General features: G+C 69.4%; 1 protein-coding gene across 3 annotated transcripts in view; it reads left to right on the top strand.

Annotated features, from left to right (window-relative positions):
* Window positions 1-3910: 3910 nt before the first annotated feature.
* LOC111145782 (endoplasmic reticulum mannosyl-oligosaccharide 1,2-alpha-mannosidase-like) overlaps window positions 3911-14578 on the top strand; it is a 14192-nt gene continuing 3524 nt past the window's right edge. Inside the window, exons 1-14 of one of the 3 annotated variants that reach the window (XM_022500988.1) lie at window positions 3911-4137; window positions 4588-4696; window positions 5359-5462; window positions 5617-5760; window positions 7018-7175; window positions 7465-7574; window positions 8729-8914; window positions 9596-9744; window positions 10162-10350; window positions 12072-12262; window positions 13019-13139; window positions 13746-13943; window positions 14029-14160; window positions 14364-14534. In XM_022500988.1, coding sequence (XP_022356696.1) covers window positions 4027-4137; window positions 4588-4696; window positions 5359-5462; window positions 5617-5760; window positions 7018-7175; window positions 7465-7574; window positions 8729-8914; window positions 9596-9744; window positions 10162-10350; window positions 12072-12262; window positions 13019-13139; window positions 13746-13943; window positions 14029-14160; window positions 14364-14534 — 2073 coding nt within the window. In that variant the 5' untranslated portion in view covers window positions 3911-4026. Of the gene's footprint in view, window positions 4138-4587; window positions 4697-5358; window positions 5761-7017; window positions 7176-7464; window positions 7575-8728; window positions 8915-9595; window positions 9745-10161; window positions 10351-12071; window positions 12263-13018; window positions 13140-13745; window positions 13944-14028; window positions 14161-14363; window positions 14535-14578 lie in introns of those variants that run through there. The other 2 variants (XM_022500986.1, XM_022500987.1) reach the window with 2 other exon arrangements.

Here is a 14578-nt window from a genome sequence, read left to right as displayed (position 1 = left end):
AGCTGAGCACTCAAGAAGGACTTGCCGCCCAGCTGCGGGGAGTGTGGTCAGCACACAGCCCCAGCCAGCAGCTCCATGGCCAGCCGACTGCGCCCTCCCCATCCTATCCAGTGCTGAAGCCCAACAGCTTTGCTGTGTGCAAACTCCACCCAGAGAACCCCTGCTGGGAGGGGTCTGGGAACGCGGGCAGTCAGATGGGGCCTGGGGTCTGGGTTGGGCCCGCCCCGGTGGCAGTAAGGACCTCTGCACTGGAGGGCACTGGCGCTGACAGCCCCCAGCTGGAGGCATCTGTGCAACCATCAAGGCTTTGCACGGGGACGGATCGACGGGATGGCTGGTGCTGAGCACGCTCACGTCTGGTAGGGAGATAAGGAGCACCCGCGGGCCGGGAGCACCCACTGACTGCCAGGCGGGGCCTCTGGTCACTTACACAGATCGTCTCACCCTCTGCAGGGCTGCTGGAAAGAGCCCAAGCCTGAGGACTCAGGACAGCCGGACCTCAAGGACTGTTAGCTGCAGCCATGGTCAGAAGCCTCGGTGGGAAGCCAGGGGCCGCACACTTAGGGCGCAGATGCCCCAGAAGCTGGACACCTGGACTCGTCTAACCCTTCTGAGCCCGCAGACTTGGCCCCATCTGCCCCTCCTCCCCTGAGGGGGATGATGGAGACGTGTGGCCTCCTCCCCTGAGATCATAACTCAGAAACCTTTTCCCCTCTTCCCCGTGAGGTCCTTGCTGGGTGGAGTCCAGCGGAAGTCAGCCGGTCTGGTCTGCACCCGACCGAGGAGCCCTAAGATCCTGCCAGCAGATGGGAGGGGAGCTGGGGTCAGGCTGTGGGAGTGGGTGCCCGGGGTGTCTGACAAGGGATGCAGGGTCACCAGAGAGGCATGATTCTGCCCTTGGGAGATTCCTCCCGAGATGCTGGATGCGAACCTTCACGGGGACCCTCAGGACTAGGCTGGGACTCGCCAGGAGACGTGAAATGGAGAAGCCACTGCTGTCACAGCAGAACAATGACAGCACAGGAGATGCAGGGGAGCCGGCATGCTGGATGGATGGGGGGCCTTCAGAGACCCAGACGTGAACCCCAGACGCCAGGGCCACCAGCTCTGGCAGGGTCCCCGTGACCAGCTGACTGGCTATATAGAGTTTGGGGCCCCAGGGGGTGAGTCACACAGACCGGAACTACGGAAGGCCGCCACCATGCCAGCAGCTGCGGGCTGGTGTCCCGGAGAAACATCACCAGAGCCTGCACAGAGACACCAGTGAGAGCAACCCCAGGCAGAGAAGAACACGGCTCTGCAGAACTCAGGTCAGGAAACTTCTAAATTCTCAGACCTGGAAGGATGAAAGGTTCCAAGCTAAAACTGTGGGCAGGAGGAAAGAAAAGGGACTGAAGACCCCAACTAGGAGCTTGGACCCTCACCACATCCCCTTCCGGATGCTCCCTCCACAGGTCCCACAGTCAGACAGGGGCCTGGGAAGGGACGACTCTCCCCCAGCAGCCAAGCCTGGGCCAGGGGGAGGGGCCAGGCACCAAAAACCACCCCTGCCCCAGGCTGCAGAGGGAAAGGGAGTCACCCAGCCCTGATCCCCACACTTGTCCCTGCCCAACTCGACTTCCAGTCTCCACCTGGGTCCTGCCTGCCAGGTGCTGGGACAGGTCTGGTCAGGGATCCTGCCCTTGGGCTGTGACCCCAGGCCTCCAGGACAGGCCCAGGCTAAGGAGGAGGGACCTCACTATAAAGGGACTGTCACTGTGATAACCAACATGGTGACAATGACTTTCTATTGGGTCACACCACGGCAATGGTACTAGCCTGGGTGAAACTTCAGTGGGGATTTCCAGTTCCGCTCAGCCTGAATGAGGAACAGGCCAGGGGCCTACGCCCTGACACTCCGGACTGCAAACCACAGACCTAAGAGAGAAGACACAGGGGATTCCACCAGGGTGGGGACTCTCCCAGTGTCCCTCCGTCCTACTCCCAGGGCGCTGCGGCCAAGGAGCTGCCCCCTCCCTCCGCCTCTAGACGCTGAACTGGGACAGGACCCAGCCCCCCACCTTCCCACCAGCCCCAACCCACACACAGCCGGCACACCTAAAGCTGGGTCCTCTCAGTTTCCCTTGGACGCCTCGGCTCCCCGGCCACGTCTACAGTGGGTTCGGGCTGCTGAATTTTACGTGCTTCCCCCACGACCCAGTGGGCCCAACGCCTGCGGCCTCACTTGGCGGTACATCAAGCCGAGGTATAACCGACCAGGGAGCTCCGTCCCCCGGCCAGCTTGCCAGTTAGCTTGCGACAACCTGGGTGCTCAGGCTCCTCCCGGGTTCCACCTCCACCTGTGCGCCCACCTGGGCACGAGGGCAGGGCCAGGCCCAAAGCCCAGAGAAGGACTTTGCTTCCACCCAGGCTCTGCCAGTCCTTTGCAAACCTCAGAATTGAAGCATGTGCCTCAGGACCCTTCTCTCAGCTGCTCCACAGGCAAGCAGAGGGGGCCCCCCCCGACAGAGGCAGGTCCGCCAGGTCAGGGGTCCTGCCCACAGCTGCAGCTCCTCCCCTCCGCAGCTGAACAGCCCTGCAGCCTCTTTCCGACGCCAGCTGGAAACACTGCTGCGGAACAGCTCGCTTTGAAGGGCGCGGTTTATTTTAAATTCCTTACACCTTTCCATCACGTTTCAAACACCGCACAAAGCGGGACGGGGCCGGGGCAGCCGCCCTGGGGCAGCCGGACTCGCAGCTCACAGGATCGTGGGGCGCCACCGGACCAGGAACGCGAAGAGGGCCCCGCAGTGCTTTCTCACGGGGGTGCGTCCCCGTGCCCACTGCGCACCCAAAAGGCAGGACGGGTCCTCCCCACCATGCTGTCCCTCAGGCTACCGTTAGAGCCTCGAATCCCAGACCACCCGTCACGCCACTGACTTCTCCACGGAGGACTGCCGGACTCCCCGGTGTCCCCCGGGGTGGGGGCGGGGAGGAGGGCGCCTTTCCAATAAACTCAGGACGCGCTGATGCGTCCCTGGCCGGGCGAGCGCGGTTTCTGAGCAGCGCGTGCCGCAACGGCAACCCGGGGGCCCCGGCTCCGTCCATGCCGGGGAGCGAGCGCCCACACGCCGAGCTGCGGCTGCACGTGCTCGGGGCTGCCCAGGGGTCCCCTCGTGCCCCCGCCCAGCTCTTCCCCACGGTCTCCGCGCGGCCTGAGACAAGCCCGCGGGTCCGCCACCTGGGGGTGGGCCCAGAACCCGCCCCCGCCCCCCGGCCCAGCGCTCCAGGGCAGGGCTCCCGCCGACCGCACGTGCAGGGAGGGATGCGCTCGGGCACCGCCGGCCCCCGAGCTGGGTGCGGGGACGGACCCGCGGCGGCGGCCCCTAGGAGGCAGGGAGACCGGACGGCACGAGCGCCGCGCTGGGGCAGGCTCAGCCACGGTGCCGCGCGGGAGGCCCACGCGGAAGGGCCGCAGCCGAACTGCGGGGCCGGGAGCCCCGCAGACCCTCCTCGGCGCCGCGGGCCCGCTCCGCCCTTCCGCGCGTCCGCGGAGCGGGGCCGCGCGCACAGCGGGCTGCGGGGGTGGCCGGCGTGGCCAGCGCCCCCCGGGGACGGACCTGGAGAGCCGCCGCCCCGCCTACCCCGACTCCGCCGCGGCTCACCTAGCTCTGGGCCGGGCCGTTCGGCCGCGACCGGGAGTCGAGCCCCGCAGCAGGGGGCGCCGGGCGGCGAGCTGGGCGCAGGCGCGGGCCGGCAAACGTGGAGGGCGTGAGGTCACGGCGCACGGGCGGTCGTGCGCCGGCGCAGTGGGACGTAAACACAGGCGCGCGCCGGGGCCCGCAGGGGCGGGCGCGGGCGCAGGCGCAGTGGGGCGAGGAGGGCGCGGCGCAGGCGCATTGGCCGCGCTCGCGATGGGCGGGGTGTTGACGGCGCCGCGATGGCTGCCCGCGGGTGTCGGACCCGCGAAGCCCCGGGCCCCTCTCAGAGCCCGGCCTCCTGACGCCGCCAGTGGGCGGGGCCGCCCGGGCCGCCTCCGCCGCTGTCATGTACCCGCCGCCGCCGCCGGCGCCGCGTCGGGATTTCGTCTCGGTGACGCTGAGCGCCGGCCGGACCTACGACGGCAGCAAAAGCTGGCGGCGGCGCTCGTGCTGGAGGGTGAGGCGCCGGGGCGCGGGGCCGCCGGGGAGCCGGGCCGGGGCGCGCTGGGCCGGCCTGCGGCCGCCTCTGTGGGGCCGCGGGCTCTGCGGCGTGGGGGCGGCGCGCGGTGTCCCGCGCCGAGAGCCGTCGGTCGGGGCGGCGAGGCGGGAGCCCCGCCCGGGCCCGCGCCGGCGTATCCCCGGCGGCCTCGGGCTGCAGCGCGTCCGCCCCCCACGTCTGGGCAGAGGCGAGGTCCCGCCGGCGGCCGGAGTTGGAGCCGGCGCGCGCCCGCTGCGGGCGTCTGTGCTCTGCCCGCGCGGCGGCTGGTCTGTCCCGGCCGGAGGGCACCTCCCGTGGGGCAGACCCCGGGCCTGGGGAGCGCCTGGCCGCGCGGGGCTGGCGGCGGGTGGGGAGGTCCGCGGTCGGGTCGCTCTCAGTGAGGAGCCTCCCTGCCCTTCCGTCCCTCAGAAGTGGAAGCAGCTGTCGAGATTGCAGCGGAACGTGATCCTCTTCCTGCTCACGTTCCTGATGCTCTGCGGGCTCCTGTGCTACGCCAGCGTGGCTGACCAGTGGCGAGGTATCGGCTCCACGTGCGCCTGGCCGGGTCTGCGTGTGTCCCCGAGGGCCGGCAGGGCAGAAGCGGGAGGTCGAGGGCCAGAGCGCTGGCGGCTTTGGGGCTGGCAGGTGGCTGTGCGTTTCCCGTGGTGCGACGGCTTCCTCGGAGCCTGGCTGAGTCCCTGCACCTCCACGCCCTGTGCCTCACAGAGAAATGGAGGTCTGGAGGTCGCAGCCTCGGTCCAGACGCGTCCCCGGAACTTGCGCACACGTCTTACCCAGGGTCTGGAACGGCCCCCCCCCACCGGCGGAGTCCTGGGGAGCGTGTGGGGAGTCCTGGTGATTTTCTCTGTTGGGGCCCTGGCCTGCAGCAGGGAGGCTGAGGAGCCGCTGCGGGGGGCTCAAGCCAGCGGCCTGCTCCCTACCCTTTGTGGTCCCTGGAAGGGAAGAGCTGAAGGCCACGTGTTCGTGGGGTGTGGGTTGGGGCGAAGGACCGGAGCTGCCGAGGGCTTTCAGAGAGGCTGGATTTCCTCTGGCGTCGTTGGATTCGTTTCCGTGGCTTTCCCCGGGGCTCACGCTGTCCTCTCGTGAGGAGTCTCGCCTGTCTCGACGTGCTGCGCGACACGCTCGGAGTCTGTCCGGGCCGTGTGGGCTGCTGGGGACAAAACCACCTCTCTCGTTTAGCGGGGAACGGCCGGTCCGCGGAAGAGCGGAAGAGGAGACCAGTGGACCCGCCCGTCTTGCCAGCTCCTCGGAAAGCAGAGGACCTCCCGGGCGTCTTACCGCAGGTACGTCGGGTGACCTACGTGTGGGGTCGCCCCTGGACTCCGTCCCGCAGGCGTCTCGGAACAGTGTGTGGCGTTTTGGGTAGACGGGGAAGACGTCTCTCTGTCCCCGTCTGTGTGACGTCTGAGCCTCACGCTCCTTGTGCTGGGCCCGTAGGATGACCCTTGGGGCGGGAAAGAGGAATACCGTCTGCTTCGTTCTTCTGGAACGCCTGCTGGCGCGCCAGGTCCTGGGTCTGCCGGTGAGCAGAACGGGCCTGTCCCTTGCCTCGAGGAGCTGCGGGCTGGCGGCGGGGGGCAGGTGAACCTCCTGCGAGGGGAGAGCAGTGGCCGCCGGGAGGGATAAGGCTGGCGCCGGTCCCGCGGTCGGGGAAGCCGCTGTGAGACTCTGCTGGTTCTGGGCAGGGTCCGGAGAGCTGGGCTTGAGTTGGATGAGAGTGCCCAACTCAAGCCCGGGAGCTGGGCTTGCTCAGGGACTTGAAGCTTCAGCGGGTCTGGAGGGGGCAGGGGGCCGGGATCAGTCCAGGCCGGGCCCTACGGGGCTGCCCTGGGGAGCCGCAGGAGGCCACGCTCCAAACTCTCATTCGGGAGCTGTGTGTGAAGAAGCGGGTGTTCTCCGGCCTAGGGAGGGCAGGCGGCCTTTCTTTTACTCTTTGTTCTGGTCCCTCCCTCGCACACGGTCTCCGCCCTAACGGTTGGGAAGGCAGAGCCAGCCTGGCGTGTTTCCCCACGGAGAGACACGTTTCCAGAGGTGTTTCGGGAGGTCCGTGATCCAGTCTCTGGTGTCCAGCAGGGGCCTGGACGGTACGGGGTTAATATGCACACCTCCCCCGGTCCAGGCCTGGGGACTGGGAGCCCCGGGTGGAGGCCACTTGGACTTTGTCTCTTGTTTGGACTCCAGCACTGGTCCCCCAGACCTGGGCCGGCCTCGGTGCTCTGTTTCGGCCAGACCCCCTTCTCCCGGCCACGTCACTCGTGAACGTCGTCACCGATCCCGTGGACGCTGAGAAGCAGAGGTTTTTCCCGATTCGCAAGGGGCCTTCCTCCCATCCTCTGGGGGAGGCACCTCGTCCCGCCCTCTCTCGAGCACTGGCTGCTCCCGGCCCCGGTGCTCCGTCCCTGGACTCGGCGCCCTGCCCTCGCCACAGTATCCCGAGGGTGAAGCGCAGGAGTCCCGGGGCACGGGCCCGCGGCCGTGTTCTCTCTGCGGCTCCATCCGCGGGGGCGTGGTCCTGACCCTGTCTTGCTGCCTTTAGGGTCTGTGACAGCCTGGGAGCATCCCGGACCAGGAGTTCAACCCGCCATCCAGGGCTGTGCCAGCCCGTTGGCACATCTCCATCCCTGTCGGCCAGGGCCAGGAGATGGCGAGTCCGGATCTCCCGGCCAACTCTGCGTGTCGTGATGAGAAACAAAAGGGATTTCCTCTGGGGCCGTGTGCTGCCAGCCGGTTCACACACTCCCCGGGGTTGGGCCCGATTGGGGAGCGTCCCGGGGGTAAAGGAAGGGCAGCCCACAGGCAGTTGAGCTGTTTTCACGGGTGATTCTTGTTTTTATCTAGAAGCCTCAAAGGCATTTCCGACGGGGACCTCCCAACCTGCAGATTCGAGCCCCCAGTAAAGGCTCCGAGGACAGGAGGCAGGACGACACCAAGTGGAGGGACGAGGCAGTGGGTGACGCTCGTCGGGAAGAGCGTCACACACGGAGAACGGTGGTCAGGTACGAGGAGCGTCAGAGACGGGGCTGGACGTGCAGAAACGCTGAGGCCCGCGTGTCTGGCGTTTTCTGAAAACCAAAGAGGAGGAGGGTGAGCGCAACGTCTGAGGTACACGTTGCTCTCAGAGCAGGCAGGGTCCAGGGCGGGACCCTGGTGGGGGGCAGGCCCAGCCTTCTGCTCGTCCTGCCCAGAGTGGCGGGCAGCAGGGAGCCCCGCCGGGTGGCCGGGACCTGGGGGCGTTTCCGTCTCCGCCCTCAGGCTGGCTGACTGCTCCTCCTCCTCTCCCTGAAGCTGGCGGGGAGCGGTGATTGAGCCACAGCCGGGCACCGAACTTCCTACGAGGAAGGCGGAGGCGCCCCCCAGACCTTCCTCCCAGGCCCCCAGGATTCAGAACCAGGCAGGTAAGACCCCACGGGCACCCTGTTGGGCCTCACCTGGACATTCTGACGAGGAGGGCGCGTGGATGCCCAGAGGGGGAGCACCTTGCCGTCCCTCCGAGTGCGGGTCCCCCGTGACACCCGGGCGGGCCGCAGATCCCTTGAGAGCCTGGAGAGGACACGGGGCTCCTTGGCAGCCCATCACTGCAGCCCCTGGCCGCCCATGTGGGTGAGAGACTCGTTTCCCAGCCTGCGTCTGTGCCACGAGGGGCTGGGGGGAGGCGCCTGGGGAACGTGGAGACGCAGCCACCCCTCTGTGTCTCCACCCAGGCCCAACGGGTCCCAGCAGGTCTGCGCGGTCCGACGCGGTGGCACCGGGGTGGAGGGCCTTTTGGGCGCAGGCGTGTCGGGAGCCCCGTGCAGAGCTGAGGCGGGGCCGGTTACGGCCAGGGCAATGGGCCTGGTGGAGCGGGGGCTCGTGCCAGGTCAGCGAGTCGGGGCCCAGGCTGTGATCCTCTGGTCCCGATTGCTGTTGCCTCTGAAGGGAGGGGACGTGTGGGGGACACCGAGCGATCGTGTGGCTTAGAGGACAGACGGCAGCACCGTGGGTGTCCACACGGATGGGCCTCAGACCGCACCGAGCGCCCATGTGCGGTGCCGCCATCGACTCGCACGGTTGTGTCCACACGGTGGCTCCGTCATTCATGCCCCGTCCTCCCCGGTGTGGAGGGCAGAAACCTCGTCCCCCACACGAGTCGTGAGGGCACCCCGGAAAGGCCCCAGGGCGGCCGTGGGTGCACCTGCTCCGCGTTAGGTCCTCCTCGAAAACGCCCGGGGCCGAGGAGCTGCGACGGGGCGCCCGGGAGATGAGGCGCTCCCGTCCAGGTCGGCAGCCGCCAGCCAGCACGCCCGACGTTCCCGAGGCCGAAGGGCACAGCGCAGCCATCGGGCGCTCGGCGTGTGGCCCCTGGGCCCCCGGCGGAGGCACACGGGAGACCGCGCTGTCCCGTGCTGGCCCCAGAGGCCTCGCCGCCCTGGCAGCGGCGTCCAGCCGTGAGGACCCGACCTTGGGCGTTGTCCCCTGCTGCTCCCCCACCCCGTTCCGTGTGGGGCTCCAGAGGGGCCCTGTCTGAACCCTGACCGGCACCGGTCCTGGCGACCTGCTCTCTTCCCTCCAGCCTCCCCGAACGAGCGCCAGAGGGCCGTGATCGACGCCTTCCGCCACGCGTGGGCCGGATACCGCAAGTTTGCCTGGGGCCACGACGAGCTGAAACCTGTGTCCAGGTCCTTCAGCGAGTGGTTTGGCCTGGGCCTGACGCTGATTGACGCCCTGGACACCATGTGGATTTTGGGCCTGAAAAAAGGTATCCGCTCCTTCCCTCGCACGCGGCCAAGTTCTCCTGGGGTGACTCTGAGGCAGGCGAGCTGTTGGCGGGGGCGGTGGGGGTGGGGGATGAACCGCTGCTGTTCCCATCTGCTGCGCTTTCCCTTCTCGTGGGGGCAGGATCCCACGCGCTGGGTGTGGGTGGTGGCTTTCCCGCCTGACGTCCCGGCGTCCAGGGCCGGTTCCAGCCGGTTCCCCCGTCGCAGCCGGAAGGGGCCCTGTGGCGGGAGGCGGCACGTGATGCCACGGGCTGTCCGCGCCCCGCCTCTCTCCCTCACGTCCCCCTTACGCCACGCTGATCGGGTGGCACGGGGACCACGCGTCGTTGGTTATGTCTGAGCTGGGACTTCTTCAGAGGCGTGTTCTGAGTTGTCTGAGGAGGCCCGAGACTCCCGCCGAATCACTCAACGCGGCCCTTTGTACCGGGATGGTCCACCGTCGACGGCCCGTGCTCACGCACGCACGCACGCGGGCTCCCTTTCTCTGCGTGCCTGAAGTCGCGGGGGCTCCTCCCCTCGACCCGGGACCGGACGTGGCGAGCCTGCGGGAGGGAGAGAGAGAGAGAGACACACAGGAATGCACGGGGCCCCCGAGCGAGAGGTCACAGGGGCGTGCTAGGCCCCCCGATCCGCTCCCCTCTCCACACCGTTTCGTGTCACAGAGTTTGAAGAGGCCAGGAAGTGGGTGTCTAAGAAGCTGCGGTTCCAGAAGGACGTGGACGTCAACCTGTTTGAGAGCACGATCCGCATCCTGGGCGGGCTTCTGAGCGCCTACCACCTGTCCGGGGACGACCTCTTCCTGAAGAAGGCTGTGAGTGTCCCGGTGCCCGCAGGGAGGACGGGCCCGAGCGAGCGTGGGCGTGCGAGCGGCTGTCGCCCGGCTCCCGGGATCCGGGGAGGGAGGGATGGGGAGGGGTTCGGGGGCGCGGGGCGGGGGGGGGGGGCTGTCCCCAGCGCCCCCGCTCCTCTGCTGGAGCCTCGTGGGCGCACACGCACGTGAACGGCGTCACCCTGCCTGTCTCCCCGCGGCCTGCAGGGACGAGCTCTCGGAGCTCCCCAGGGCCAGCTTGGTTTGGTGGCCATGGAACGTGGAGGCCACGCGGGGTCAGTAAAGTCCCGTGTCCGTCCGCGTGACTGGACGGACACGGGGGATGGGCTGGCCCCGTGGGACGGGGGCGCGTCCGCCGTGGGGCAGGGAGGCTTGATTGCCCGCTGTGCTGCACATCAGGAGGATTTTGGGAATCGGCTCATGCCTGCATTCCGGACGCCCTCCAAGATCCCGTACTCCGACGTGAACATCGGCACGGGGGCCGCCCACCCGCCCCGCTGGACCTCGGACAGCACGGTGGCCGAGGTCACGAGCATTCAGCTGGAGTTCCGGGAGCTCTCGCGCCTCACGGGCAATAAGAAGTTTCAGGTACGGAGGGGCAGGGCCGCCCCGAGACGCCCCCTCTCGTTTCCTCTCCCGTTCCCCGTGGTTCGTTAGCAGATCCCGCTTTGCCGGGGACAACAGAGGCCGGGGTGTCGAGTCGGCACCCGGGGGCTGAGTCCTCGCCCTGGCCCTGCCCTGCAGCAGGCCCGTGTCCTCGGGGTCCCAGCCGCCCGCCTCCCACGTGCCGTGGGGTCGGGGGCAGCGGCGCCCGCGGGGCTGGGCGTCCAGCCAGGTCGGCACGAGGCAGGAGGAAGGGAGCTGTGCTGGGGCTTTCCTGACCCGCGTGCCCGTCGTGGGCCCTTGTTGGCAGTGAGTCCCCAGCCCTGCCCGGCGGAGCCGCTCTCCTCGCCGTTGGGGTGGGAGGGGGGGCTTCGGGACTCGGCACAGCGTGCCGGCGTTCTTCCTTTGTTTAGAAAATCGGAGACGTGATTGGAGTGAAATCGTGACTCTTCACGTGTCCGTGGCCCTGCGTTCCCCCTCCCCCACTGTACAGCCGTGGGCGAGCTCTGACGCCTGCACGACATCCTTCCCGTTGGAAGTGGGCCGCGGCCGTGAGCGCTGTGCCGTGTGTGTGTGTGCGCGTGTGTGTGTGTGCGCGCGCGCACGGGTGCATGCGGCGGTGGGGGCTCTCAGTTCTGATCGTCCCGCGCAGTGAGGTTCTGCGGCCCAGGCTGCCCGCGTAGGGCTTGGTCGCCACGGGGGACGTTTGCAACCACGTGGAAGGCGCCCACGGGTTACGTCTGTGTCGTGGCGCGCGTCCCACGTGTCCCTTCCCGCCCCCAGCAGTACCCCGCCGTGTGGACGGGGCCCGAGCCATCTAGGTGCTGCAGGTTCCCGCCACGCTCGGGCCCCCGGCTCTCGCATGGCCGCTCGCGCGTTGTCCGTGGGCCTGCCTCGGGCGGCCGCGGATCTGCTTTCTGGGTGCGGCATTCTCTGGCCGCTCGCTGGCCCTATGTGTGTCCTGGGGAGACCGGGGCGTGCGGGGCCCTCCCTGCCTGTCCACGGCGTGGCGGCTGTCCCGTCGTCGGCGCCTAGTCCAGCGGCTCCACACTTGCCCTGCTGCTGGGGCGTCAGCCGGGCGCCTGCCCGATGCCGGGTCTCCGTGGTGGCCGGCGACCCGAGAGGACTCTGTGGGTGGGTGTGGGCGCGTGCGTCTGGCGGAGCCCAGAAAATGGCTCCCCGCGTGGGCTCAGGGCGCGCTGACAATGCACACGAAGCCGGGGAGCGGAGGTGCCGCGGGGGCCCGGCAGGGAGCTCGGAGCAGCCCGGGTGGGCTGGCTCTTGAAGGGTGCGCAGGAGCTCCCCGGGGGTGGTGAGCCGCGAGCCCGGGCGCGGAAGCCAATGTGCCCGCCTTCCCTCCAGCCAGCGGGAGCAGCCGGCCGCGCCTGGGCAGGGGGTCATGGGGGCCAGGCCCGCGGTCATTGGACACGGCCCCCCCCCCCCCGGGGGCCCCCGCCGTCTGCAAGATGAGTGGGGCCCTCGGGGCGGCCACGCGTGCATGCTCGGACCGGGTCGCCACGGCGCCTGGGTCCGTCTCAGAAGCCATTGTCGGTGGCAGCTGGGCAAGGGGTGCCGTGGGCCGGAACGGCGGCCTGCTCCCTCCTCGGCGGGGAGCGGGTCCGTCCCATGGGGGTGAGCCGACGCAGCCCCTCTGTGCAGGTCGCCCGCCCCCTCGCTCACGCCCGCTCTCCCGTCGTCTGCCGCAGGAGGCCGCGGAGGAGGTGACGCGGCGCGTGCACTCGCTGCCCGGCAAGAAGGACGGGCTGGTGCCCATGTTCATCAACACACACAGCGGCCTCTTCACCCACATGGGCGTGTTCACCTTGGGCGCCCGGGCTGACAGCTACTACGAGTACCTGCTGAAGCAGTGGGTCCAGGGCGGAAAGAAGGAGACCCAGTGAGGCCGGGTTCTGCTACACGGCGGGGGCGGGGTCCCCGCGGCTCCCCACGGCTCCCCGCGGCTCCCCACGGCTCCCCACGGCTCCCCGCGGCTCCCCACGTCCCGGGTTCCCGGTCGGGCAGCCGCTGTGCCAGCCCGCGCTCGGCCCCTCCGCAAGGAGCGTGTTCCCTCCAGGCACAGCCTTCGTGTCCAGGAGGAGGGGACCTGGCTGGTCGCTGAGGCCCACGCTCCTCAGCGCCAGGCGGGGCCCGGGGTCGGGGCCTGTCCGAGGGGTTCCCGCTCACCGGCTGCGCGGTTGTGGAGGCCACCGTGTACACACGCCCCCCCCAGCAGAGGGCGGCCTGGGCTGCTCCGTGCGGTGTGGGAGGCAGAATCGCCCCCCCGGGAGGGAATCGGAAACCCTCGACGATCGAGCCTGGGGCTGACGCCACCCAGAACCCCCGGGGCTGCGGGCAGAGACTGGGGCGGCACACCGGGAGCCGGTGGGGACGTCGGGGTCCTGGGGCTGTGCGGAGGCCGGTCTCGGGCCGTCCCTCGGGGCACTTGAGAGGAACGCCCCCCAGCTCCGGGCCAGCCTGGTGCCGCCTCAGACGGGGCCAGGGCTCTGAGCCACTAGCGTGTGCTTGGTGGTTCACGGGCGCGCGGCCGCTCCTGGGTGCCGGGGCGAGGGGGCCGCACGCCCGGCTGGCCCCGAGCTGACGGGGCCTGCCGCCCGGCTGGCCCCGTGCTGACGGGGCCTGCCGCCCTGCCCAGGTTACTGGAAGACTATCTGGAAGCCATCGAGGGGATCCGAAGGCACCTGCTGCGCAGGTCTGAGCCCGGGAAGCTCGCCTTCGTCGGGGAGCTCGCCCACGGCCGGTTCAGCGCCAAGATGGTGAGTGTGCGCACGAGCCAGCCCGGGCAGGCGGGGCTTCAGACCCCACCCCCCACCCCCCACCCCAGGCCGTGTCCTGAGCTGCGGCCGATGTGTGAGCCAGGGCGTTGCAGAGAGCCCCGAAGTGCGGGCCGTGGGCATGGGCCTGGGTTGTGTGGCCTGGGCTGGGGTGGGGGCGGCAGGGGGAGCTGGGGGGGACCCGAGGTCTGCACTGGGTCCCTGGCTGCTCCCCCTGGGTCCCGGGCACCGCTCCCGACCCCCACCGCTTCCCAGGGACCCTCACTCTCCCCTGTGCCCTGGGCCCAGCTCCTGGTCTCCTGCCAGCAGCACCGCGGCAGCCCGTGGGTGTCGGTAGGGGAGGGGGGAGACCTAGATCAGCGTCTGCTCCCCCGGGAGGGGTGTCTTTCCCCCGCCTCTCCCCTGCTCATGTGGAGCCTCACGTGCTGGGCCTGTGCTTGAGTCGCTTGCCCGAGTGGACCCTGCGACGTGTCCGCTCGGGCTCGTTGACTCCTGGGGACACGGGAGGCCCCATCCCCGGTGTCACCGCCACCCCCCGCCCCACGCGGCCACAGACTCCGCCGTGGTGAGGACCCGCTCTGATTTCAGGACCACCTGGTGTGCTTCCTGCCAGGGACGCTGGCTCTGGGCGCCCACCACGGCCTGCCCGCTGACCACATGGAGCTGGCCCGGGCGCTCATGGACACCTGCTACCAGATGAACCGCCAGATGGAGACCGGGCTGAGCCCCGAAATCGTGCACTTTAACCTGTACCCCCAGAACGACCGCAAGGACGTGCAGGTCAAGGTGAGCCGGGGCCGGGCTCCGGGTGTGGGGGCGCCGTCGGGGCCGTGTCTGAGCTCAGCCCGTGTCCCGCCCCGCCTGCCCCCAGCCGGCCGACAGGCACAACCTGCTGCGGCCCGAGACGGTGGAGAGTCTGTTCTACCTGCACCGCCTCACGGGGGACCCCAAGTACCAGGACTGGGGCTGGGAGATCCTGCAGAGCTTCAACACGTACACACGGGTGAGCTGCCTGCCCGCCGCTCCGCTGGGCCCCTCGCCCCGGGCTGCGGGCATGGGGGAGGGCAGGCTCGCCGTGGCCTTTGGAGTCGGGGGCACCTAGGCCTCCGGGGCTGGGGTGTCCCTTGGTCCCGTCCCAAGGGCCGAGCCCGTGTGGGGAGCCGGCTGTGGCCGCAGCCTGGACGCCACCATCTCGGCCCTGTGCAGGTCCCCTCGGGCGGCTACTCCTCCATCAGCAACGTCCAGGATCCCCTCAACCCCCAGCCCAGGGACAAGATGGAGAGCTTCTTTCTGGGGGAGACGCTTAAGTACCTGTATCTGCTCTTCTCGGACGACCCGAGCCTGCTCAGCTTGGACGCCTACGTGTTCAACACCGAGGCCCACCCCTTGCCCATCTGGGCCCCGCCGGGCGGCGCGTGACT

Source organism: Enhydra lutris, unplaced genomic scaffold (assembly GCF_002288905.1).
Source record: "Enhydra lutris kenyoni isolate GAN:26980312 unplaced genomic scaffold, ASM228890v2 scaffoldscaffold13, whole genome shotgun sequence".
Classification (NCBI taxonomy): domain Eukaryota; kingdom Metazoa; phylum Chordata; class Mammalia; order Carnivora; family Mustelidae; genus Enhydra; species Enhydra lutris.
This window is presented reverse-complemented; position numbering and strand designations above follow the sequence as displayed.